This window comes from Scyliorhinus torazame, chromosome 12 (genome assembly GCF_047496885.1).
Source record: "Scyliorhinus torazame isolate Kashiwa2021f chromosome 12, sScyTor2.1, whole genome shotgun sequence".
Lineage (NCBI taxonomy): Eukaryota > Metazoa > Chordata > Chondrichthyes > Carcharhiniformes > Scyliorhinidae > Scyliorhinus > Scyliorhinus torazame.
In genome coordinates this window covers 1,846,773-1,872,897 of record NC_092718.1, presented here as the reverse complement: position 1 = coordinate 1,872,897, position 26,125 = coordinate 1,846,773, and the positions used below count along the sequence as shown (strand labels likewise).

Sequence of the window (26,125 nt, the reverse complement as noted above, 5' to 3'; positions counted from 1 at the left end):
TCTGAAATTTTAAGAAGTTTTCTTTTGAGGGTGAACTACCCAATCTCTCCCCAGATAATCCACCACCTTGCTCAAAGACAGGGTGACAATGCACCTGTGCCAGTTCTTTTTAGAACTAGGGTTAATGTGTTTCACGAGGAGAGTAGATGTAGCTCAAGTTACAATTATCTTCCCAATGTGTAGGATTGGGAAGACACTTGGATTTCAATAAATGCGCCCCATATACCCGCCACAATATTGTGACTATGATCTCTACCAAGTGGGTGTGGGATGAGGGGGGGGGAATAGAAATTAAAGTTGACATCATTATCGCCATGTTGGGTTATTGGAGTGTCAGCATTGGCTTAGAAGCAGTATTCACACCCAAGACACGTGGTCATGGGATCAAATACCAAACCATATTTCATACATTTCAGCAGTAACTACACTTCAAAATTACTTCATTGATTGTAAAGCACATTAGATTGCCCGGACATAGTAAAATAAAATGCTGTATAAACGGAAGCTCTCTTTCTCTCTCATACTTCAGAAGGACATGGAGGCTTTGGAGAGAGTACAGAAAAGGTTTACTAGGATTTTGCCAGGTATGGAGGGTATTAGCTATGAGGAGAGATTGAATAAACTGGGATTGTTCTCCCTCGAGAGACGGAGGCTGAGGGGCGGCCTGATAGAAGTTTATAAAATTATGAGGGGTATAGATAGGGTGAACAGTTGGAGGCTTTTTCCCAGGGCGGAAATGACAATTACAAGGGGCATAGGTTCAAGGTGAGGGGGGATAGGTTCAGTGGAGATTTGCGGGGTATGTTTTTTTATACACAGAGTGGTGGTGACCTGGAATGCACTGCCAAGTGAGGTGGTTGAGGCAGATACATTAGCGACCTTTAAGGCTTATCTGGATCGGCACATGAGCAGATGGGGTATAGAAGGATACAGGTGGTTGGTCTAGATTGGACACGTGATCAGCACAGGCTTGGAGGGCCGAAGGGCCTGTTCCTGTGCTCTACTGGTCTTTGTTCACTGCAACCTAGAAATCAAAACCTTTTTTCCCCAAGAATACACACTTCTGCATCAGCTATACGCTAGGAGAGATATCTTTGGACTTTGTGCATCGCACCCATTGCGCTAAATTATGTTCAGTGACCAATGGTGCTAACAAATGTGAAATAAATCCAGGGAATGTGGACAGGCCAGGGGATCAAAGGGCTTATCAGTGCATCAGTTAAAGTCACAAGAATTGGCAGAAAAGAGAGAAAGTGAGAATGTGGATTACATATTAAACCGCAACGTGCTTGAGGAATAGCAGGAGAGGTTGACTGTGAAATGTTGGGATGCATAGCTAGGAATGTGGTTGATAAACTCTGGTTAAAAGCAAATTACTGCGGATGCTGGAATCTGAAACCAAGAGAAAATGCTGGAAAATCTCTGCAGGTCCGGCAGCATCTGTAAGGAGAGGAAAGAGCTAACGTTTCAAGTCCAGATGACCCTTTGTCACAATTATTGATAAACTGTTATAACCCGCACGGAGGTCATGGGGCGCAGACTATTAGGTTCCCTGTGACCGAGGCAAAATATGAACTCCCCTGTTAAAGGGGCGGGGCTTCCCCTTGGCAAGGGAAGCCTGACGGGTATAAACACCCCTGCCCGGATATGGGCCCGAGGTGTGAGTATCCTTCGGGGAGTGGAGAGTATACTTGCATAATCGATTAAACCTTTTGTTTTGCCTCCAACCATTCATTCCTTGTGGTCATCTGCTCAGATCCAACATAAACCAAAGGAGATTGCGTTTACGGTGATGTTGGGCCTATGTAATGCTGCACCTGGAGTAGGCCGAACCGAGCTTGTACCTCATATCCAGTGAGTGCGGAACAGGGGGTACAGAAGCTGCAAGGGATGGAGGTCCTCAGCCTGGGCCGCCCGTCCACAGGCCGAGCACCGCCTCTCAGGCCCTCTACCATGGGGGCGTTATTGCCGAGGGCAGGACCGGTTGAAGCACCTCCGTCTTGACTACCATACGAGGAAAGATTAAACAGGGTGTGCCTGCCTGTACTCCTTGGAGTTCTGAAGAATGAGAGCTGATCTGATTGAAATATACAGGATTCTTAGGGGGTTAGGCAGGGTAAATGTTGGGAGGATGCTTCCACTCATGGGAGAGTGTGACCTGATGGCATAGTCACAGAATAGAGGGTGCTCATTTTAGTCGAATTTGAGGAAGAATTTCCTCTCTCAAAGAGTGGTGAATCTTTGGAATTCTTTACCTCCGGCGGCTGTGGAAGCAAAGTCCTTGAACATTTTCCAGGCTGAGATCGATAGGTTTTTAATCAGTGGGGGAATGAAGGGTTACGGAGATAAAGCAGGAAAGTGGACTTTTGAGTGTTGGACCAGTCTTGGTCTTATTAAATCGTAGAGCAGGTTCGAAGGGCTGAATGGCCTCCTTCTGTTCCTATTTATGGTCTAACGAACCAGATGGCCCACCACAGTATATTATTGTGACAAAACTTACAAGTTCTCTAGCCTTCATACATTCCATCAGGGTCTGAAACAGATGGTGTGCCTCACTTTGGCTGAAGTTGAAAGTCTTTTTGATTGTTGTGAGGATTTCCAATTCCAACCCATCTGGAAGTATTCTAGGGGAGAACCAAACACAAATCTCATTAACCACTGAAGTAATTTAAGCACAGAATCAGTTGTTGAATCAACAAACATTCTTACATGGTAAATAATTTCAAAAAAAGTCACGCTGTTAAAAATAAACAATCGTGTTCCAATTGGCTATGCGGCTAATCCATTTCCACTTGTTCAATACTATTAGTCTGACTGGTCTAGAATTAACCTGTCTCTACATTTTTAGAAAGTCCTTGCTAATTTCCCTTTTACTTATTGTCACTATTTCTTCATAGCTAACCTGACCTCCTTACAGCCTTGCTTCAATCTGGACAGAAGAGCTGAACTAGAGAGCTGAGGTGAGAGTGACTGCCCTTGACATCAAGGCAGCATTTGACCGAGTGTGGCATCAAGGAGCCCGAGTTAAACTGGAGTCAATGGGAATCAGGGGGGAAACTCTCTGCTGGTTGGAGTCGCATCTGGCACGAAGGAAGATGGCTGTGGTTGTTAGAGGTCCGTCATCTCAGTCCCACGGCGTCACTTAAGTGTTTATCACGGCAGTATCCTCAGCCCAACCATCTTCAGCTGCTTCATCAGTGACCTTCCTTCCTACAGGAGATCAAATATTCGCTGAAGATTGCACAATGTTCCGCACCATTCGCAACTCCTCAGACACTCGAGCAATCCACGTGGAAATCGACAATATCCAAGCTTGGACTGACAAGTGGCAAATTACATTTGTGCCACACAAGTACCAGGCAATGACCATCTCTGACAAGAGAGGATCTAACCATCGCACCCTTGACATTTAATGGCATAAATACTGTGGCTACAGGAGCAGGTCAGAGGCTGGGAATCCTACAGTGAGTAATTCATCTCCTGACCCCGCAAAGCCTGTCCACCATCTACAAGTCACAAGTCAAGAGTGCAATGGAATAATCTCCACTTGTCTGGACGAGTGAAGCTCCAACAACACAAGAAGCTCAACACCATCCAGAACAAAGCAGTCCATTTGACTGGCACCCCTTCCATAAACATTCACTTCCTCAACCACCAACAAACAGGGGCAGCCGTGTGTACCATCTACACGATGCACTGCAGTAACTCACCAAGGTTCCTTAGGCAGCACCTTTCAAACCCACGACCACTACCATCTAGGCCAAGAGCAGCAGATACCTGGGAACCCCACCACCTGAAAGTTCCCCTCCAAGTCACTCACCACCCTGACTTGGAAACATATCGCCGTTCCTTCACTGTCGCTGGGGCAACATCCTGGAACTCCCTCCCTAACAGCACAGTGGGTGTACCTACACCTCAGAGACTGCAGTGGTTCAAGAAGGCAGCTCACCACCACCTTCTCAAGGGCAACTAGGGATGGGCAAGTGCTGGCTTATCCAGCGACACGCAAATCTCGTAAATATCAGAGTCAAAAGAAAAAGAGTTCTGAAGAAGAGTTTAAATTTATATTCAAAAAGGCATTAAATAAAAATTTAGCAGGAGGAAATATTGAAGGTTCTGGTGAGCCAGCAGAACATTGGGATCAGAATAAGTGGCTCGCCCACAGAAAAAGTGCATACTCGCAACAAATGATCTGTTTTCGCTCTCAATATTCCCGGAAGCAGTTGAAGATTGCAGCAACTTCAAAGCTTCAGTTTTACAATGAGGCTTATAAAGGGTTCTAACAAAAAGGTAAATGATCTGAAACATTAACTGCTTTTCCCTCCACAGATACTTTGATTTGATTTATTATTGTCACATGTATCAGTATACAGTGAAAAGTATTGTTTCTTGCCTGCTGTACAAACAATGCACACCGTACATAGGGAAGGAGGGAGAGGCTGCAGAATGTAATGTTACAGTTATAGCTCTGGTGTAGAGAAAAGGTCAACTTAATACGAGGTAGGTCCACTCAGAAGTCTGATGGCAGTAGGGAAGAAGCTGTTCCTGAGTCGGTTGGTACGTGACCTCAAACTTTTGTATCTTTTTCCTGACAGAAGAAGTTGGAAGAGAGTATGTCCGGGATGCGTGTGGTCCTTAATTATGCTGGTTGCCTTTCTGAGGCAGCGGGAATTGTAGACAGAGTAAATGATGGGAGGCTGGTTTGGGTGATGGACTGGGCTACATTCACAACCGTTTGTAGTTTCCTGTGGTCTTGAGCAGAGCAGGAACCATACCAAGCTGTGCTTTCTATGGTACATCTATAAAAGGTGGCAAGAGTCGTAGCTGACATGCCAAATTTCCTTAGTCTTCTGAGAAAGTAGAGTCGTTGGTGGGCTTTCTTAACTATAGTGAAGATTTCCAGCATTTGCTATTTCAGATACACACTTTAAATAAGTAGAGCTGTTCAATGTTATTTAACAGGCAAATTACACCAAATTGCTTTTTTCCTTCGTGTTCCGTACTATGCTAATGAACAGATGCTTCTTACCCTCCCTCTTCCGTCTGCTTGTGCACATAGGCCAGAAGGTCTGCAGCTCGGCCAGTTCCTTCACACACCACCACAGGCACTGGGGGGCTCTCCAGCAAGTATTCCAGCACAGTGGGGATTAAGTTAGGGCCACCTTCAAATATTAAAGCAACTACAGGCACACCTTGGCCAATTCCTACAAAAGCAAAGCAAAAAATAGCAAAGCAATATTTGTTTTTATTTATGCTTAGAAGAGAGAAAATAAACATAATTTCAAGAGAAAACACTAATTTATATGAATGTAAAAGTTTGATGGTGTGATGAGGTCAGTCACAGGTGCAAACAATAACTTTAGAGAATCGGCGTCCAGCAGTTACTTTACAGAAGTCACTAGGTGTTACGTGTTGATGGGTAATAGAAGTGCAATAGCAGCAGAATGATCCCATTTTGATATTGAATAAATTGTTCGGGCTGGAGTAGAAGGCAAAAGCAAACAGTTGTTTCCACCAACTGGATTGAATTTACATAACGAGAATCAGGCAGGCTTCAGAGCTCTGATGTCACACTGACTCGGAACATTCACTGCTTTTCTCTCTCCACAGATGCTGCCAGACCTGCTGAGTTTATCCAGCATTTTCTTTTTTATTTATTTCAGATTTCCAGCACGCACATTATTTTGCTTTTAGGCTACTTTGATACATCAGCAATACAAATCTGAGATTCAGCTTTTAAAGCTTATTTAAACAGCATAATTTTGTTAACTGTGTGCCAACAAGAGGCCATTGAACCAGTTTGTTCCAACATGTTAGGCACCGACTTCACAATTACATACTCTTTCCGATTTTCAAACTTGAGCAAAAATGCCAAGAACATCAAATTTAACAATTTCTTCCCAAACTCAAATCACAACTGAACAATCTCCAGCCTGTTAATCTACAGCAAGTGTCCTTCAACAACTGCAATTCTTTAGTTTAGAAAGGTCTGCAGAACTCACTTGCATGAATCCTCTGAAGATTGATATGTTTTTCTAGCTCTCTCCGAAGCTTCACTTCAGCACCATACTTTCCAACTGTTCCGTCATCAACCAGAATGAAATGGGAATGCAAACCGTTTAGAACATTCAGCTTACTCAGAGGGTTCAACAAAGTTTGGTATGGGGCAATAACCTGCAGATCATAAAATAATAAAATAAAATATTTTTAAAAGAGACTTAAAGTTCAGCAATGCAGAGCTCAGACTGAAACATAATATTCTTACATCTCTTCCAATAAGATCGTTCCTATTTTCAATCACACCCCAAGGGGCGATTCCAATTGTACAAATCTTCCGAGATGAACGTGAAATGTGTTCTTTCAGGGCTTCACCAACATGTTTCACAACACCTAGAAAGAAATAACGTTCAAACAGTAGCAGAATGAGGACTTCAATTCGCCTCGCACCAGAAACAGAGTGAACAGTAAGTGGCCATTTTACTCATCCTTAAAAATACTTTACTATCAGCAACATTTAAAAACATAACAAATAAATCCTTGCAAGGGCGAACTCAGTTAATTTCAGACTTCTCAGCTTTACTTCCCATAATATTTATCAATACTGATTTACCAGAAAAACCAAGAGCATGACAGGCAAATAACAACAGTTCAATTTATATAGTCAGTTTAATGTATTAAAACTTCCCTCGGCATCACTTTAAGATGGTATGTGCAACTGCATTAATATAGGTTATTTTAGGCATCATTGTATAATTGAAAGAAATCTGCTCCAATGTTCCATCTTATTGTGGATGGGATGGAGGTGTGCATCCAGAAATGAGGAAGCTAGTTCCTGTCCTTACAATACCATAGGTGGATAGAACGGACAAACTGGGTGTTGACTTTCAGTGCAACAGAAAAAGCAAGTCAGCCCCAGACTGGTCCAGCTCACCTAGTTTACAATCACAAAATAACCTGGCCAGATCTCAAATGGGAGTGGGCTCCTTCTCTCACTGAAGATCATGGATCTGCGTATAGACTCCTGGTTCTCAGCACCTCCCTTGTAATGCAACACAATTACGTTAATGCCACTGACCACCCTCAGCAACCAAATGCTACTTCTAGCCACATTTATAAGTCCCATGTAGGACATCCAGATTTGATCGCACTCATAAGAGAAGAAAAAGTTAAATGAAATTAATCATGAAATTAAAACTGTAAAAAGACCTCACCAGCAGCCTCAACAAATGTTTTACTTACATGCACAACCTCCAAGAATTTAGGAAGTTATGGCTCGTTTTAACGTTTTCCAATTCGTGGCTTCAAAAGCAGCTTTAGATTATCAAAATCAGTGATGCTCAAATTATTTAATAAAAGCATTATAGATTTTAAGTAAAGAAAAATCTTTATTAGTGTTACAAGTGGCTTACATTACACTGCAATGAAGTTACTGTGAAAAGCCCCCAGTCGCCGCATTCCGGCGCCGATTCAGCTGGGGCTGGTTTAGCACAGTGGGCTAAACAGCGGACTTGTAATGCAGAACAATGCCAGCAGCGCGGGTTCAATTCCCGTACCGGACTCCCCGAACAGGCGCCGGAATGTGGCGACTACGGGCTTTTCACAGTAACTTCATTGAAGCCTACTTGTGACAATAAGCGATTATTATATTATTATACACTGAGGGAGAATTCAGAATGTCCAATTCACCCAACAGCAAGTCTTTTGGGACTTGTGGGAGGAAACCGGAGCACCTGGAGGAAACCCACGCAGACAAGGGAAGAACGTGCAGACTCTGCACAGACAGTGACCCAAGCGGGGAATCGAACCTGGGACCCCGGAGCTGTGAAGCAACAGTGCTAACCACTGTGGTACCGTGCTGAATCTACACTGGGATGTGGGTGTCCTAATATACCAGTCACTCAAAGCAAGCATGCACATACAGCAAGCAGTTCACAGAATTGTTGAGGCGATTTGGCCCATCGTGTCTGCACCAGCTCTCCAAACGAGCAACAAAGCTTACTGCCATTCCCCTGCACCCCGGCACTTGATTACTTGAACAGAAACAATCTGATGCCTTCATGAATGCCTCAATTGAACCAGCCTCCGCCACAGTTCCAGACCTGAACCACTCGCTGTGTGAAAAAGTTCTCTCCTACCACTTTTGCTTCTTTTGCAAATCACTTTAAATCTGTGCCCTCTCGAACTCTATTCTTTTTTGAGCAGGAACAGTTTCTCCCGATCGACTGTTCAGCCCGCTCATGAGTTTGAACATCTGTATCAAATCTCCTCTTATTACGCACTGCAAGGATAGATTGGAGGCTTTGGAGAGAGTAAAGAAAAGGTTTACCAGGATGTTGCCTGGTATGGAGGGTATTAGCTATGACGAGATTGAATAAACTGGGATTGTTCTCCCGAGAGAGATGGAGGCTAAGGGGCGACCTGATAGAAGTTTGTAAAATTGAGGGGTCTAGATAGGGTGAACAGTTGGGGGCTTTTTCCCAGGGTGGAAATGACGATTACAAGGGTGCACAGGTTCGAGGTGAGGGGGGGAAAGGTTCAGTGGAGATGTGCAGGGGAAGCTTTGTTACTCAGAGGGTGTTGGTGGCCTGGAATGCATGGCCAAGTGAGGTGGTTGAGGCAGATATGTTAGCGACCTTTGAGACGTATCTGGATAGATGCATGCACAGATGGGGGAAGAGAAGGACACAGGCAGTTGGTCTAGATAGGACATGATCGGCGCAGGCTTGGAGGGCCAAAAGGCCTGTTCCTGCGCTGTCCTGTTCTGACCTTCTCTCCAAGGAGAACAGTCCCAACCTCCAATCTATCCTAGTAACTGAAGTTTCTCATCCCTGGAACCATTCCTGGAAACCTCTTCTGAACTCTCTCCAGTACATTCACATCCTTCCAAAAGTGTGACACCCAGAACTGTAAATCACTCAAGGTTAGGGTCGAGGAGCATGAAAATAGGTCCAGACGGCAGAATCTCCCGAATCGTGGGGCTGCCAGAAGATGTGGAGGGGACAGGTGCCACGAAATATTAACAAAGATGTTGGCCGAGCTGGTGAGGCAAGGAGTGCTGGAAAGGTCCCAAGAAATGGGTCAGGCGCACAGGTCCTTAAGACAATGCCAGAGTGTGGGGGAGCCGCTGCGGGCAATGATTCAGTGTATGCAAAAATTTCTGGAAAAAGAAAAAAAAAAAACCTTGTAATGGGCGAAAGAGAAGAGTGATTGCAAACGGGTAGGGAACCGGATTCGCATTTACTAAGACATATGGACAGAGCTAGCAAAGAGACGTGCGGGCTTCAACAAGGCCAAGGGGGTCCTATTCCGGAAGAGTTTGTGCCCAGGGTTTTATACCCTGAGAAACTGTGTGTCACTCTCGAAGGCCGAGAATACTATCTTCAAACGCCAGAAGAATGTCGGCAGCAATGCTAGTGAACAGAGGCGAGATGGGAGAGGGGGGCCATGTTGGATGGGCCGGATATAGGGTGGTATTAGCACAGACTGAGCCGATTGAGGATGGTGGCAGATGATCGAGAAGGATGATGGCAGATGATCGAGGAGAATGGAGGCGTAGACCCCAATAAGATTTGTTTCGTGGAATGCTTGTGGGCTAAATGGGCCGATTAAGAGATCCCGGGCCTTCGCACACCTGATGAGCTTGAAGGTGGAGGTGATCTTCATACAGGAGACGCAGCTCCAAGTTAACGAACAGATAAGGCTGAGGAAGGGATGGGTTGGACAAGTATTCCATATGGGGTTTGACTCAAAGGCAATAGGGGTTGACCATGTTGCTGAATCACGTGCACATGTTCTAGGGGTGTGAGAAGCTAGCACGGTTCTGGGAAGCGGTGTTTGGGACATTATCTAAAATTATAGGGGCAGAGGACAGGCCAGACCCAATGGTGGCGATTTTTGGAGTTTCGGAGTTGCCGGAGCTGATGGAAGGGGAAAAGACTGATGTTATTGTTTTTGCTTCTCTAATTGCCCGTCGGAGGATTTTGTTACATTTGAAGGCAGACACGCCACCAGGAGTGAAAACCTGGTCGGGAGATCTGCATGACTTTCTACTTTTGGAAAAGATCAAATTTGAGTTAAGGAGGAAGGATTCAAGACACGATGGGGATTGTTCATGACAATGTTTGAAGATCTGTCCATCAAAGGGGAAAGGAGAGGGTGGTGATAAGGGGAAAACAAGATAAAATTGTACAAACTGTATGTTGCTGACTGATTTATTAATGTTCTTGTTTATACATATTTGGAATAAAATACATTTTTTTAAAAAACAAATTGAAAATAGTTGGGTCCGCGTTTGCCACCTTCACACTGGTCAATGCCCCGCGTTTGCCACCTTTACACTGGTCAATGCCCCGCGTTCGGCACCTTCACACTGGTCAATGCCCCGCGTTCGGCACCTTCACACTGGTCAATGCCCCGCGTTTGCCACCTTTACACTGGTCAATGCCCCGCGTTCGGCACCTTCACACTGGTCAATGCCCCGCGTTCGGCACCTTCACACTGGTCAATGCCCCGCGTTCGGCACCTTCACACTGGTCAATGCCCCGCGTTTGCCACCTTCACACTGGTCAATGCCCCGCGTTTGCCACCTTCACACTGGTCAATGCCCCGCGTTTGCCACCTTCACACTGGTCAATGCCCCAGGTTCGGCACCTTCACACTGGTCAATGCCCCGCGTTCGGCACCTTCACACTGGTCAATGCCCCATGTTCGGCACCTTCACACTGGTCAATGCCCCGCGTTCGGCACCTTCACACTGGTCAATGCCCCTCGTTCGGCACCTTCACACTGGTCAATGCCCCGCGTTCGGCACCTTCACACTGGTCAATGCCCCGCGTTTGCCACCTTCACACTGGTCAATGCCCCGCGTTCGGCACCTTCACACTGGTCAATGCCCCTCGTTCGGCACCTTCACACTGGTCAATGCCCCGCGTTCGGCACCTTCACACTGGTCAATGCCCCGCGTTCGGCACCTTCACACTGGTCAATGCCCCGCGTTTGCCACCTTCTCACTGGTCAATGCCCCGCATTTGCCACCTTCACACTGGTCAATGCCTTAGCTCGGATTTGATCATCGGCCAAAACTCTAGCATTTTTCTTTGAAATACCTGCATTCACTCCTCCAGTTAGAATCCAGGCTCCTGTGGTTGCTGCTGCTTTGATTAAGCCTTTTCCAACAACCTGCTTGATGCGAGGATGAAGTTCAAAGTTCTGCATTCCACCATGTACAGAGATGACTAGTTTGGGTAGTTCCATTTGCCATTCTTTCAGCATTAGTCTTAAAACAGCTTCAGGTTTCGTGTCATAGGAAAGTCGTGCATACTATACCATTTCAATGAAAAAGGATAGATACTTGTCAGTTTCACATGGTTCCCAAATGGAGAAAGTAATTTCCACCCATTATCACAATTTATACAAAACAAACATTAACTCCAGAAATCTTTGGTTACACACTGGTTTCCCCACCCCCTCACCTGGCCAGCCTTAACCAGTGTGTCAGTCACTGCCTTTCAGAGTAACTCATTGCATGTGAAGCCCTTTGAGAACGCAGATGAGATGCCACGAAAAGGCTTTTCTTTTACCTTCCAGACTGCCAAAGGGGACCATCTTCTGAGGTGGAGCTCTTTTCCAACTAGGGGTCAACTCGGGGTAACTAAAACTAGTTAAAAATAAGGGGCTGCCCATTTTAAACTGAAATGTGGAGAATCTCTTTCTCTCAGAGGTTCGAGTTGGGACTCTTCCTCCAAAAGGCAATGGAAACAGAATCTGTCAAGATTTTTAATGCAGATGTAGATAGATGTTTGATTATCGGGGTCGGCAGGAATGTGGAGCTGAGGTTACAATCGGATCAATCATGATCTTATTGAATGGCGGTGAAGGTTTGAGGGGCAGAGTGGCCGCCTCCGGCTCCTGCCCCACACGAGGTGCAGAGTGGCCGCCTCCGGCTCCTGCCCCACACGAGGTGCAGAGTGGCCGCCTCCGGCTCCTGCCCCACACGAGGGGCAGAGTGGCCGCCTCCGGCTCCTGCCCCACACGAGGGGCAGAGTGGCCGCCTCCGGCTCCTGCCCCACACGAGGGGCAGAGTGGCCGCCTCCGGCTCCTGCCCCACACGAGGGGCAGAGTGGCCGCCTCCGGCTCCTGCCCCACACGAGGGGCAGAGTGGCCGCCTCCGGCTCCTGCCCCACACGAGGGGCAGAGTGGCCGCCTCCGGCTCCTGCCCCACACGAGGGGCAGAGTGGCCGCCTCCGGCTCCTGCCCCACACGAGGGGCAGAGTGGCCGCCTCCGGCTCCTGCCCCACACGAGGGGCAGAGTGGCCGTCTCCTGCTCCACAAGTTCGTAACAAGGATTCTGGGAAACAAAATCAAGTGAGCTGCCTTAGGTTTCAATCAGGCACCTTTAAACAGCTGGTAACAGGTCTCCAACGCATCCAGTCTCACACCCTCCAGGCATGAGAACAGCTGGTGAGTCAGTTTCAGCGGGAGCATTGCGGAAGTGGCTGCTGGGAGGTAAGTCAACCTTTAAAAGCACTTGTCTTTGCAGGGGCAGGCCAGTCGATTTCGGCGTGAGGACAGCTGGTGAGTCAGTTTCAGCGGGAGCATTGCGGAAGTGGTTGCTGGGAGGTAAGTCTGTCCTTTAAAAGCACTTGTCTTTGCAGGGGCTGGCCAGTCGATTTCGGCGGGAGAACAGCTGGTGAGTCAGTTTCAGCGGGAGCATTGCGGAAGTGGCTGCTGGGAGGTAAGTCAACCTTTAAAAGCACTTGTCTTTGCAGGGGAAGGCCAGTCGATTTCGGCGGGAGTGGAGCTGGCTGGTTAGTCAATTTCAGCAGGAGCTGAGAATTTTTCTTTTTTTTAAAATTAGTTTTTTAGGCGGGAACAGGAAGTCGACCCGCGGACGTCTGGGAAGACCCTCACCAATAAATTCTGGTGGAGAGGAAACCCGAGACACTACACGTGTAGTGTCTCCCACCCGCCCTCCTCCTCTAACCTAATAATAAAACCCATTGGTCTGAGGCAAGTACCATATTTTATTATATTATTATTATTTTTGAAAAAATTTAATTTAGTTGTTAGCCAGATCTTGGTAGAAAGTAAGAGGAATGGCAGGGAAGGGAGTGCAATGTTCCTCCTGCAGGATGTTTGAGGTGAGGGATGCAGTTAGTGTCCCTTCTGATTTTACCTGCAGGAAGTGCTGCCATCTCCAGCTCCTCCAAGACCGAGTTAGGGAGCTGGAGTTGGAAGAACTTCGGATCATTCGGGAGGCAGAAGGGGTCATAGATAGCAGCTTCAGGGAATTAGTTACACCAAAGATTGGAGATAGGTGGGTAACTGTAAGAGGGACTGGGAAAAAGCAGTCAGTGCAGGGATCCCCTGCGGTCGTTCCCCTGAGAAACAGGTATACCGCTTTGGATACTTGTGGGGGGGGGGACTTACCAGGGGTAAGCCATGGGGTACGGGCCTCTGGCACGGAGTCTGTCCCTGTTGCTCAGAAGGGAAGGGGGGAGAGGAGCAGAGCATTAGTAATTGGGGACTCTATAGTCAGGGGCACAGATAGGAGATTTTGTGGGAGCGTGAGAGACTCACGTTTGGTATGTTGCCTCCCAGGTGCAAGGGTACGTGATGTCTCGGATCGTGTTTTCCGGGTCCTTAGGGGGGAGGGGGAGCAGCCCCAAGTCGTGGTCCACATTGGCACTAACGACATAGGTAGGAAAGGGGACAAGGATGTCAGGCAGGCTTTCAGGGAGCTAGGATGGAAGCTCAGAACTAGAACAAACAGAGTTGTCATCTCTGGGTTGTTGCCCGTGCCACGTGATAGTGAGATGAGGAATAGGGAGAGAGAGCATTTAAACACGCGGCTACAGGGATGGTGCAGGCGGGAGGGATTCAGATTTCTGGATAACTGGGGCTCTTTCTGGGGAAGGTGGGACCTCTACAGACAGGATGGTCTACATCTGAACCTGAGGGGCACAAATATCCTGGGGGGGAGATTTGTTAGTGCTCTTTGGGGGGGTTTAAACTAATGCAGCAGGGGCATGGGAACCTGGATTGTAGTTTTAGGGTAAGGGAGAATGAGAGTATAAGAGGTCAGGAGCACAGATTTGACGTCGCAGGAGGGGGCCAGTGTTCAGGTAGGTGGTTTGAAGTGTGTCTACTTCAATGCCAGGAGTATACGAAACAAGGTAGGGGAACTGGCAGCATGGGTTGGTACCTGGGACTTCGATGTTGTGGCCATTTCGGAGACATGGATAGAGCAGGGACAGGAATGGATGTTGCAGGTTCCGGGGTTTAGGTGTTTTAGTAAGCTCAGAGAAGGAGGCAAAAGAGGGGGAGGTGTGGCGCTGCTAGTCAAGAGCAGTATTACGGTGGCGGAGAGGATGCTAGATGGGGACTCTTCTTCCGAGGTAGTAAGGGCTGAAGTTAGAAACAGGAAAGGAGAGGTCACCCTGTTGGGAGTTTTTTATAGGCCTCTTAATAGTTCTAGGGATGTAGAGGAAAGGATGGCGAAGATGATTCTGGATATGAGCGAAAGTAACAGGGTAGTTATTATGGGAGACTTTAACTTTCCAAATATTGACTGGAAAAGATATAGTGCGAGTACAATAGATGGGTCGTTTTTTGTACAGTGTGTGCAGGAGGGTTTCCTGACACAATATGTTGACAGGCCAACAAGAGGCGAGGCCACGTTGGATTTGGTTTTGGGTAATGAACCAGGCCAGGTGTTGGATTTGGAGGTAGGAGAGCACTTTGGGGACAGTGACCACAATTCGGTGACGTTTACGTTAATGATGGAAAGGGATAAGTATACACCGCAGGGCAAGAGTTATAGCTGGGGGAAGGGCAATTATGATGCCATTAGACGTGACTTGGGGGGGATAAGGTGGAGAAGTAGGCTGCAAGTGTTGGGCACACTGGATAAGTGGGGCTTGTTCAAGGATCAGCTACTGCGTGTTCTTGATAAGTATGTACCGGTCAGACAGGGAGGAAGGCGTCGAGCGAGGGAACCGTGGTTTACCAAGGAAGTGGAATCTCTTGTTAAGAGGAAGAAGGAGGCCTATGTGAAGATGAAGTGTGAAGTTTCGGTTGGGGCGATGGATAGTTACAAGGTAGCGAGGAAGGATCTAAAGAGAGAGCTAAGACGAGCAAGGAGGGGACATGAGAAGTATTTGGCAGGAAGGATCAAGGAAAACCCAAAAGCTTTCTATAGGTATGTCAGGAATAAGCGAATGACTAGGGAAAGAGTAGGACCAGTCAAGGACAGGGATGGGAAATTGTGTGTGGAGTCTGAAGAGATAGGCGAGATACTAAATGAATATTTTTCATCAGTATTCACTCAGGAAAAAGATAATGTTGTGGAGGAGAATGCTGAGCCCCAGGCTAATAGAATAGATGGCATTGAGGTACGTAGGGAAGAGGTGTTGGCAATTCTGGACAGGCTGAAAATAGATAAGTCCCCGGGACCTGATGGGATTTATCCTAGGATTCTCTGGGAGGTCAGGGAATAGATTGCTGGACCTTTGGCTTTGATTTTTATGTCATCATTGGCTACAGGAATAGTGCCAGAGGACTGGAGGACAGCAAATGTGGTCCCTTTGTTCAAAAAGGGGAGCAGAGACAACCCCGGCAACTATAGACCGGTGAGCCTCACGTCTGTAGTGGGTAAAGTCTTGGAGGGGATTATAAGAGACAAGATTTATAATCATCTAGATAGGAATAATATGATCAGGGATAGTCAGCATGGCTTTGTGAAGGGTAGGTCATGCCTCACAAACCTTATTGAGTTCTTTGAGAAGGTGACTGAACAGGTAGACGAGGGTAGAGCAGTTGATGTGGTGTATATGGATTTCAGCAAAGCGTTTGATAAGGTTCCCCACGGTAGGCTATTGCAAAAAATACGGAGGCTGGGGATTGAGGGTGATTTAGAGATGTGGATCAGAAATTGGCTAGCTGAAAGAAGACAGGGTGGTGGTTGATGGGAAATGTTCAGAATGGAGTACAGTCACAAGTGGAGTACCACAAGGATCTGTTCTGGGGCCGTTGCTGTTTGTCATTTTTATCAATGACCTAGAGGAAGGCGCAGAAGGGTGGGTGAGTAAATTTGCAGACGATACTAAAGTCGGTGGTGTTGTCGATAGTGTGGAAGGATGTAGCAGGTTACAGAGGGATATAGATAAGCTGCAGAGCTGGGCTGAGAGGTGGCAAATGGAGTTTAATGTAGAGAAGCGTGAGGTGATTCACTTTGGAAGGAATAACAGGAATGCGGAATATTTGGCTAATGGTAAAGTTCTTGAGAGTGTGGATGAGCAGAGGGATCTAGGTGTCCATGTACATAGATCCCTGAAAGTTGCCACCCAGGTTGATAGGGTTGTGAAGAAGGCCTATGGAGTGTTGGCCTTTATTGGTAGAGGGATTAAGTTCCGGAGTCAGGAGGTCATGTTGCAGCTATACAGAACTCTGGTACGGCCGCATTTGGAGTATTGCGTACAGTTCTGGTCACCGCATTATAGGAAGGACGTGGAGGCTTTGGAGCGGGTGCAGAGGAGATTTACCAGGATGTTGCCTGGTATAGAGGGAAAATCTTATGAGGAAAGGCTGATGGACTTGAGGTTGTTTTCGTTGGAGAGAAGGTGGTTAAGAGGAGACTTAATAGAGGCATACAAAATGATCAGGGGGTTGGATAGGGTGGACAGTGAGAGCCTTCTCCCGCGGATGGATATGGCTGGCACGAGGGGACATAACTTTAAACTGAGGGGTAATAGATATAGGACAGAGGTCAGAGGTAGGTTCTTTACGCAAAGAGTAGTGAGGCCGTGGAATGCCCTACCTGCTACAGTAGTGAACTCGCCAACATTGAGGGCATTTAAAAGTTTATTGGATAAACATATGGATGATAATGGCATAGTGTAGGTTAGATGACTTTTGTTTCGGTGCAACATCGTGGGCCGAAGGGCCTGTACTGCGCTGTATTGTTCTATGTTCTATGTGACGTGCAGAGGGTGTAAATACAAAAGTTAAACAAAATAAAAGTTTCCACTGCTTTTGATCAGAATCTTGGACAACTTCAACATCAGATACTGTGGTTATGATAGTAAAGACTTCAGTTTTTCCCATTCAGATTTTTGTTTCTTTTGAAAAACAAAAACGAACCTGCAGGTATTTGAGAAAATAACCCAGATTCAGGCACGCTGCTCTTTCTTCAAAAGGTGGGCAATTATAAAATGAGTTTGCCCAAGTATAAAATCAAGCACGTTGGAAACTAGACAGCCCCTAAAGTAACATTTTGACATTCAGCCCATCGAGTCTGCACCGACCCACTTTAAGCCCTTACTTCCATCCTATCCCCAATAACGCCTTCTAATGTTTGGACACTAAGGGGCAATTTAGCATGTCCAATCCATCTAACCTGCACGTCTTTGGACTGTGGGAGGAAACTGGAGCACCCGGAGGAAACACGGAGACACAGGGAGAACGTGCAGACTCCGCACAGACAGTGAGCCAGCAGGGAATTTAATCTGGGACCCTGCTAACCACAGTGCTACCGTGCTGCCCCTCGGCTACAAGAACCAAATTAGGTAGCTCAGAAATACACCATCAATTAACTCCTGGATATAGAAGTACCTGACCAATTTAACACATCCACAAGAAATACAACTCTACAGGAAGCACAAGTCAGGAGTGTAATGGAATACTCTCCACTTGCCTGGATGAGTGCAGCTCCAACAACACTCAGGAAGCTCAACACCATCCAGGACAAAGCAGTCCACTTGATTGCTCCCCCGTCCACAAACATTTCACCACCGACGCCGTGTGTACCACCTACAAGATGCACTGCAGTAACTCACAAAGGTCCTCAGACAACACCTTCCAAACCCACGACGACTGCTATCTAGAAGGACAAGAGCAGCAGATATACCTGGGTTCCCCTCCAAGACACTCACCTCTCTAACCTGGAAATATATTGGCCTTTCCTCCACTGTCACTGGGGCAAAATCCTGGAACTCTCTCTCTAACAGCACAGTGGGTGTATCTACACCTTGGACTGCAGCGGTTCCAGAAGGCAGCTCACCCCCACCTTCTGAAGGGCAACTAGGAACGGGCAATAAATGCTGGCCTAACCAGCGACACCCACATTCAGTAAATGAATTTAAAAAAACAAACCTTAGCTCTGTAAGAATGCGAGCCGCCTTGAAAATTAATAACTCCATAAGCATCAGTTGGACTCTCGCTCGTGTGTTTCTCCACCGACCATTCCTCTTTTTCCAGGTTTTCAGACTCACCCAATTTCACATCGGAGTACTTCATTGCCAGGCTCGCAGTGAAGCCAAGATGCTGCCGAACCAATCGTCCGCAGCAACACCTGTTAGAACACAACAAATTCACAATTATGGCTTCTAAATGCAGCTGGAATAGGAGAATTTGTATTTCTTTCAATGGGCAATATGTGGGAAACAAAGTTCGTTAGCAGGCAGTGACTAGTGGGGTAACGCAGGGATCTGTGCCGGGAACCTAACTGTTCACATTATATATTAATGATTTGGACGAGGGAACGAAATGTATTATTCCCAAAATTGCAGACGGTTCAAAGTTGGGTGGGAGGGTGAGCTGTGAGGAGGATGCAGAGATGCTTCAGTGGGATTTGGACAGGCTGAGTGAGTGGGCACATGCATGGCAGATGCAGTATAATGTGGATAAATGTGAGGCTATCCGCTTCGGTAGCAAAAATAGGACAGATTATTTGAATGGGTGCAACTTGAGAGAGACGGATACTCAGCGAGACCTTGGTGTCCTCGTGCATCAGCGTGCAAAATCAGCAGGCAGCAAAGACGGCAAATGGTGTGTTGGCCTTCATAGCGAGAGGATTTGAGTATAGGAATAGGGATGGTTTACTACATCGTATAGGGCATTGGTGAGGTCACACCTGGAGTTTTGATGTCCTTATCGGAGGACGGATGTTCTTGCTATGGAGGGAGTGCAGCGAAGGTTTCCCAGGCTGATTCTCAGGATGGCGAGACTGTCATATGAGGAGAGACTAAGTCGGTTAGGATTGTATTCCTTGGAGTTTGAAGAACGAGGGGGGAATCTCATAGAAACCTTTAAATTCTAACAGGATTAGGCAGGGTAGATTCAGAATGAATGTTCCTGATTGTGGGAGTCCAGAACAAGGTGGTCATAGTTTGAAGATAAGGAGTAAACCTTTTAGGACTGAGGTGAGGAGACATCACTTCACGCAGAGAGTGGTGAATCTGTGGAATTCGTTACCACAGAAAGTAGTTGGGGCTAAAACAGTGTAATTTCAAGGGGTTAGATATAGCTCTTGGGGCTAAAGGGATCAAAGAATATGGGGGAGGGAGGCGGGATCAGGGTGTTGAATTTGATGATCAGCCGGGGTCAGCTGGAGTCAGCTGACTTTCGGAAGCATCGTGGGGGGAGTAACCATGCCAGATGGGGATCAACTGGGTTGCTGCTGTTGGGAGCGAGGGGGAACTGGCAAGGGAAGAGGTGGTCGGGACGGGAGGGCGCCGCCTGGGGGACGGGTGGGTGCGCGGGACCTGGATGGGGGGCTGGCCTAGAATAGGGGATGGCTAATTGGCCGGGGGGGGGGGGGCAATCCGGCTGATCACGTGGAACGTGAGAGGCCTAAATGGGCCGATTAAGAGGGCCCGAGTGTTCGCGCACTTAAAAGGACTGAAAGGCAGATGTGGTCATGCTTCAGGAGACGCATCTGAAGGTGGTGGATCAGGTTAGGTTAAGGAAAGGATGGGTTGGACGCAAAAAATAGAGGGGTGGCGATATTGGTGGGGAAACGGGTGTCGTTCGAGGCTAGGAATATAGTGGTGGACAACAGGGGTAGATATGTGATGTTGAGTGGTAGATTGCAGGGAAAGGAGGTCGTGCTGGTAAATGTATATGCCCCGAACTGGGACGACGCGGGATTTATGAAGCGGATGCTGGGACGTATCCCGGACCTGGAGGTGGGAAGCCTGGTAATGGGGGGGGGGGGATTTCAATACTGTGCTGGATCCAGGGTTAGATCGGTCTAGATCCAGGACCAGAAGAAGGCCGGCAGCGGCCAAGGTGCTTAGGGGGTTCATGGAGCAAATGGGGGGAGAGTTCTCCTTTTTCTCCCATGTCCGTAAGGTATACTCCCGAATAGATTTCTTTGTTTTGAGCAGGGCACTGATTTTCATGGGAAATTGGGGGGAGTCAGGGATGAAACGGGGACTACGGAGCGGAGAGCAGGGAAGGTAAATGAGGTGTTTAAGACCTTTTATGAGAGGCTATATAGGTCCCAACCCCCTGAGGGAAAAGAGGGAATGCAACAGTTTCTGGACCAACTAAGGTTCCCGAGGGTGGAGGAGCAGGAGGTGGCAGGTCTGGGGGGTGCCAATCGGGGTGGATGAGGTGACTAAAGGGCTGGGGAACATGCAGGCTGGGAAGGCCCCGGAACCAGACGGGTTCCCGGTGGAATCTTACAGGAAATATGTGGACTTGTTGGCCCCGCTGCTGGCGAGAACCTTTAACGAGGCCCGAGAAGGGGGGACTCTACCTCCGACAATGTCGGAGGCGATGATATCACTAATCCTGAAGCGGGATAAAGATCCGCTGCAATGCAGGTCATATAGGCCTATCTCGCTCCTGAATGTAGACGCCAAGTTGCTGGCAAAAGTGCTGGCGACGAGGATCGAGGATTGTGTCCCGGGGGTGGTGCATGAAGACCAGACAGGGTTTGTAAAGGGGAGACAACGGAATGTCAACGTGCGACAGCTGTTGGGGGTGATAATGATGCCCCCAGCGGAGGGGGAGGCAGAGATAGTGGTAGTGATGGATGCAGAGAAGGCATTCGATAGGGTAGAGTGGGAGTATCTATGGGAGGTGTTGAGGAGGTTTGGGTTCGGGGAGGGGTTTATCAGTTGGGTCAAACTCCTATATGGGGCCCCAGTGGCAAGTGTAGTCACAAATCGGCAAAGATCGGAGTATTTTCGGTTACATAGGGGAACAAGGCAGGGGTGCCCCCTGTCCCCATTACTGTTCGCGCTGACAATTGAACCACTGGCCATAGCGTTGAGAGACTCTAAGAAATGGAGGGGGGTGGTTAGAGGGGGAGAGGAACATAGAGTGTCACTCTACGCAGATGACCTACTGCTATATGTGGCGGATCCTGTAGAGGGGATGACAGAGGTTATGCAGATATTGAGGGAGTTTGGAGATTTTTCGGGATATAGGCTAAATATGGGGAAGAGTGAGCTTTTTGTCGTACACCCCGGGGATCATTGAAGACGCCCTGCCGTTAAGGAGAGTGGAAAGGAGCTTCCGATATTTGGGGATTCAGGTAGCAAAGAGCTGGGGAACTCTACACAAACTCAATCTGACGCGGCTGGTGGAGCAGATGGAGGAGGATTTCAAGAGGTGGGATATGCTGCCGCTCTCACTGGCGGGCAGTGTGCAGGCAGTAAAAATGATGGTCCTCCCAAGGTTTCTTTTTGTGTTTCAATGTCTCCCCATTTTGATCACTGAGGCCTTTTTTAAGAAAATAGGCAGGAGTGTTATGAGTTTTGTGTGGGCAGGGAAGACCCCGAGGGTAAGGAGGGGGTTCCTGCAGCGCAGCAGGGACAGAGGGGCACCGGCGTTGCCGAATCTGGACGACTACTACTGGGCCGCCAATGTGGCGATGGTTTGTAAGTGGATGAGGGAGGGAGAGGGGGCGGCGTGGAAGAGGCTGGAGATGGCGTCCTGTAAAGGAACGAGCCTAAAGTCGCTGGTGACGGCGCCGCTACCGCTTTCCCCGAAAAGGTATACCACGAACCCAGTGGTGGTGGCAACCTTAAGGATCTGGGGGCAATGGAGGCGACACAGGGGGGTGACGGGTGCCTCGGTGTGGTCCCCGATCAGGAATAACCATAGGTTTGTCCCAGGAAGGATGAATGGAGGGTTCCAGAGCTGGCATCGGGCAGGAATTAGGAGATTGAGAGACTTGTTTATTGATGGGGAGTTTGTGAGCCTGGGAGCGCTGGAGGAAAAGTATGAGTTGCCCCCGGGGAATATCTTCAGATATAGTTCACGAGGCAACAGGTGAGGGAATTTCCGCTGTTCCCGACACAGGGGATCCAGGATAGAGTGATTTCGGGGGGGTGGGTCAGGGAGGGCAAAGTGTCCGAAATATATCAGGAGATGATAGACGAGGGGGAGGCGCTGGTAGAGGAGCTGAAAGGAAAATGGGAAGAGCTGGGGGAGGAGATTGAGGAGGGGCTGTGGGTTGATGCCCCAAGTAGGGTAAATTCCTCTTCCTCGTGTGCCAGGCTTAGCCTGATACAATTCAAGGTTCTACACAGAGCACACATGACGGGGGCAAGACTGAGCAGGTTCTTCGGAGTGGAGGACAGGTGGGGGAGGTGCTTGGGAAGCCCGGCGAACCACACACATGTTCTGGTCGTGTCCGGCACTGGATGAGTACTGGAGGGGAGTGGCAAGAGTGATTTCAAAGGTGGTGAAGGTGCAGGTCAAGCCAGGCTGGGGGTTAGCTATATTTGGGGTAGCGGAAGAGCCGGGAGTTCAGGAGGCGAAAGAGACCGATATTCTGGCCTTTGCGTCCCTGGTAGCCCGGCAAAGGATCTTACTCATGTGGAAGGAAGCGAAACCCCCCGGCGTGGAGGCCTGGATAAACGATATGGCAGGGTTCATAAAACTGGAACGAATGAAGTTTGCGTTGAGAGGATCGGTTCAGGGGTTCTCCAGGCGGTGGCAACCGTTCCTTGACTATCTCGCAGAACATTAAGGGAAACTAGATCGTCAGCAGCCCAGAGGGAGGGGGGGGAAGCACTATTTCTTGTTACTTTGTTAGTTCACTATTTTATTTAAATAATGTTACTTATTAGCTATTGTGTTATTTTTTTATGTTGATTTGTAAAGTGGAAAAATTGTGTTTGGAAGCTGAAATAAAATATATATTTTTTTTTAAATAAAAAAAAGAACTTGATGATCATCCATAATAAATATGGAGCAGGCTCGAAGGGCCGAAGTTTCTATTTTCTGTGCGTGTTTCTATGTATTCAAAACAATTTATTATTTTTTAAATGATCTCTGGTAGCTTCATCAGGTCTGACAGCATCTGTGGAGGGAGAAGGGAGCTGACGTTTCGATCTGGATGACTCTTTGTCAAAGCACTCCCTCCTCACATGCTGTCAGAGCTGCTGAGATTGTTCAATATTTTCTGGTTTTGTTTCAGATTCCAGCATCCGTAGTAATTTGCTTTTATCTAGTAGCTTCAATATGGGCGACAAAAAGAACATCAAAGCTTAAATTAACATACATTCTCCAGTCCTTACTCATGTCCCAGTTAAAGCACATTAATAATACTCTTTATTAGTGTCACAAGTAGGCTTACATTAACACTGCAATGAAGTTATTGTGAAAAGCCCCTAGTCGCCACATTCCGACGTCTGTTCGGGTACACGGAGGGAGAATTCAGAATGTCCAAATTACCTAACAAGCACGTATTTTGGGACTTGTGGTAAGAAACTGGAGCACCCGGAGGAAATCCACGCAGGCACAGGGAGAGCACACAAACTCTGCATACGTACCTTTGTTTTACATTTAGGTATTCTAATCCAAACAAAAGGTCAAATTCAACAGGAAGGCTAGAAATAGCAAATTCCTGTCCCAATTTATTAGTTTCAAGCTTGCAAAATTCTGGCATGCAAGGGCATGGCTTTATATCAAATTCAGAGGGCGGCAAGGTGGCGCAGTGGTTAGCACTGGGACTACGGCGCTGAGGACCAGGGTTCGAATCCTGGCCCTGGGTCACTGTCCGTGTGGAGTTTGCACATTCTCCACGTGTCTGCGTGGGTTTCACCCACACAACCCAAAGATGTGCAGGGCAGGTGGATTGAACACGCTAAATTGCCACTTAATTGGAAAAAAAAATAATTGGGTACTCTAAATTTATTTTTCAAAATATATCAAATTCAGTGCATGTTCCCCCACCACGATCCATTGCACAGTTTTACTGATGGGTTTTGAATTTCAGCCACTTGTTCAAATTACAAAATTATCTTTCAAATCAAACCAAAGAATTATAGTCTCAAAAGTGTATATTGGACAAGTGAAATTGGTCAATGTCAAATTAGGGTGCATGATAAGCTGTGCAGAATACAGATGACCAGAAAGGGCAGATAGACGGTGGCTGCATTTCAATGCAATGTGAAGATATCTTGGGTAAAGAACGGTGAAGGAGACTAAACATCAATGGCTGGATTTGTTTCAAAAACCAGAATGAAACAGTGAGATCATGGGGCACACATACTTGTGGAAGTAAAAAGACAAAAGGTGATGAGAATTTATGAGAGGTGATGAGAGGTATCGTCTGCCTTCACCGTAGAAGATTTCGAAAACCTCCTAAAGGAGTAAACAGGAGGAGGAACTTAAAACAATCACCATCACCAGAGGGAAGGTGCTAGAAAAGCATTAGGCCCAAAAGGCTGACACATCCAGGATTAAATGTCCTGCATCTTAGCATAGAACATAAGTGCAGAAGGAGGCCATTCGGCCCAGAGTCTGCACCGACCCATTTAAGCCCTCACTTCCACCCTATCCCTGCAACCCAATAACCCCTCCTATCCTTTTTGGACACTAAGGGCAATATATCATGGTCAATCCACCTAACCTGCACGTCTTTGGACTGTGGGAGCAAACTGGAGCATCCGGAGGAAACCCACACAGACAAGGGGAGAACGTGCAGGCTCAGCACATAGTGACCCAACGGGGAATCGAACCTGGGACCCTGGCACTTGTACTACTGTTCTGCCCACAAATCTTAAAAATAGTGGCAGCACGGACCAGAGGCAGTGATTATAACCTTCCAAAATTCCTTCATTCTGGATGGGTCCCACTGATTTGGAAAATAGCTAATGTAACATCTTCATTCAGAAAAGAGGCAGTAGGCCACAGGCCAGTTTGCCTAATTTTGACATTGGAAAAGTGCTAGAATCCATAATTAATGAGCTAATAGCAGGATATTTAGAAAATCATGATGTGATCAGGCACAGCCAAAGTGGCTTTGTGAAAGGGAAATATTGCTTAACTAATCCATTAGAGATTTTTGATGAAGTAGCAATCAAGGTCGATAAAGGGGAATTGGTAGATTTGATAAGAACATAAGAACGAGAAGCAGGAGTCGGCCATCTGGCCCCTCGAGCCTGCTCCGCCATTTAATGAGATCATGGCTGATCTTTGTGGACTCAGCTCCACTCTCCGGCCCGTACACCATATCCTCGAATCCCTTTATCCTTTAGAAAGGTATCTATCTTTTTCTTAAAAACGTTTAAAGAAGGAGCCTCAACTGCTTCACTGGGCAAGGAATTCCAGAGATTCACAACCCTTTGGGTGAAGAAGTTCCTCCTACACTCCGTCCTTAATCTACCTCCCCTTTTTTTAAGGCTATGCCCCCTAGTTCTGCTTTCCCCGACCAGTGGAAACAACCTGCCCACATCTATCCTATCTATTCCCTTCATAAATTTATATGTCTCAATAAGATCCCCCCGCATCCTTCTAAACTCCAATGAGTACAGTCCCAGTCTACTCAACCTCTCGTCATAATCTAATCCCCTCAACTCTGGGATCAACCAAGTGAATCTCCTCTGCACTCCCTCCAGTGCCAATATGTCCTTTCTCAGATAAGGAGACCAAAACTGAACACAATACTCCAGATGCGGCCTCACCAACACCCTATACAATTGCAGCATAACCTCACTAGTGTTGAACTCCATCCCTCTAGCAATGAAAGATTTATTTGTTCTTAAGGGCAGCACGGTAGCATTGTGGATAGCACAATTGCTTCACAGATCCATGGTCCCAGGTTCGATTCCGGCTTGGGTCATTGTCTGTGCGGAGTCTGCACGTCCTCCCAGTGTCTGCGTGGGTTTCCTCCGGGTGCTCCGGTTTCCTCCCACAGTCCAAAGATGTGCGGGTTACGTGAATTGGCCAATGATAAATTGCCCTTAATGTCCAAATTGCCCTTGGTGTTGGGTGGAGGTGTTGAGTTTGGGTAGGGTGCTCTTTCCAAGAGCTGGTGCAGACTCAAAGGGCCGAATGGCCTCCTTCTGCACTGTAAATTCAATGATAATCTATGATTAATCTA

At 47.4% G+C, this 26,125-nt stretch overlaps 1 protein-coding gene across 5 annotated transcripts in view; it reads right to left on the bottom strand.

Moving 5' to 3' along the window:
- The window catches only part of trpm7 (transient receptor potential cation channel, subfamily M, member 7), a 207,375-nt gene that overhangs the window by 166,149 nt on the left and 15,101 nt on the right, over positions 1-26,125 (bottom strand). For all 5 annotated transcript variants that reach the window (XR_011933842.1, XM_072470267.1, XM_072470268.1 and 2 more), the window contains exons 3-8: positions 18,151-18,349; positions 11,106-11,319; positions 6,266-6,390; positions 6,003-6,174; positions 5,030-5,204; positions 2,501-2,624 (exon numbers count right to left, since the gene is read on the bottom strand). Coding sequence is in view for 4 of the 5 variants with exons in the window: in XM_072470267.1 (XP_072326368.1) it covers positions 2,501-2,624; positions 5,030-5,204; positions 6,003-6,174; positions 6,266-6,390; positions 11,106-11,319; positions 18,151-18,294 (954 nt within the window). In the remaining variant the exon portion in view is untranslated. The remainder of the gene's footprint in view (positions 1-2,500; positions 2,625-5,029; positions 5,205-6,002; positions 6,175-6,265; positions 6,391-11,105; positions 11,320-18,150; positions 18,350-26,125) is intronic.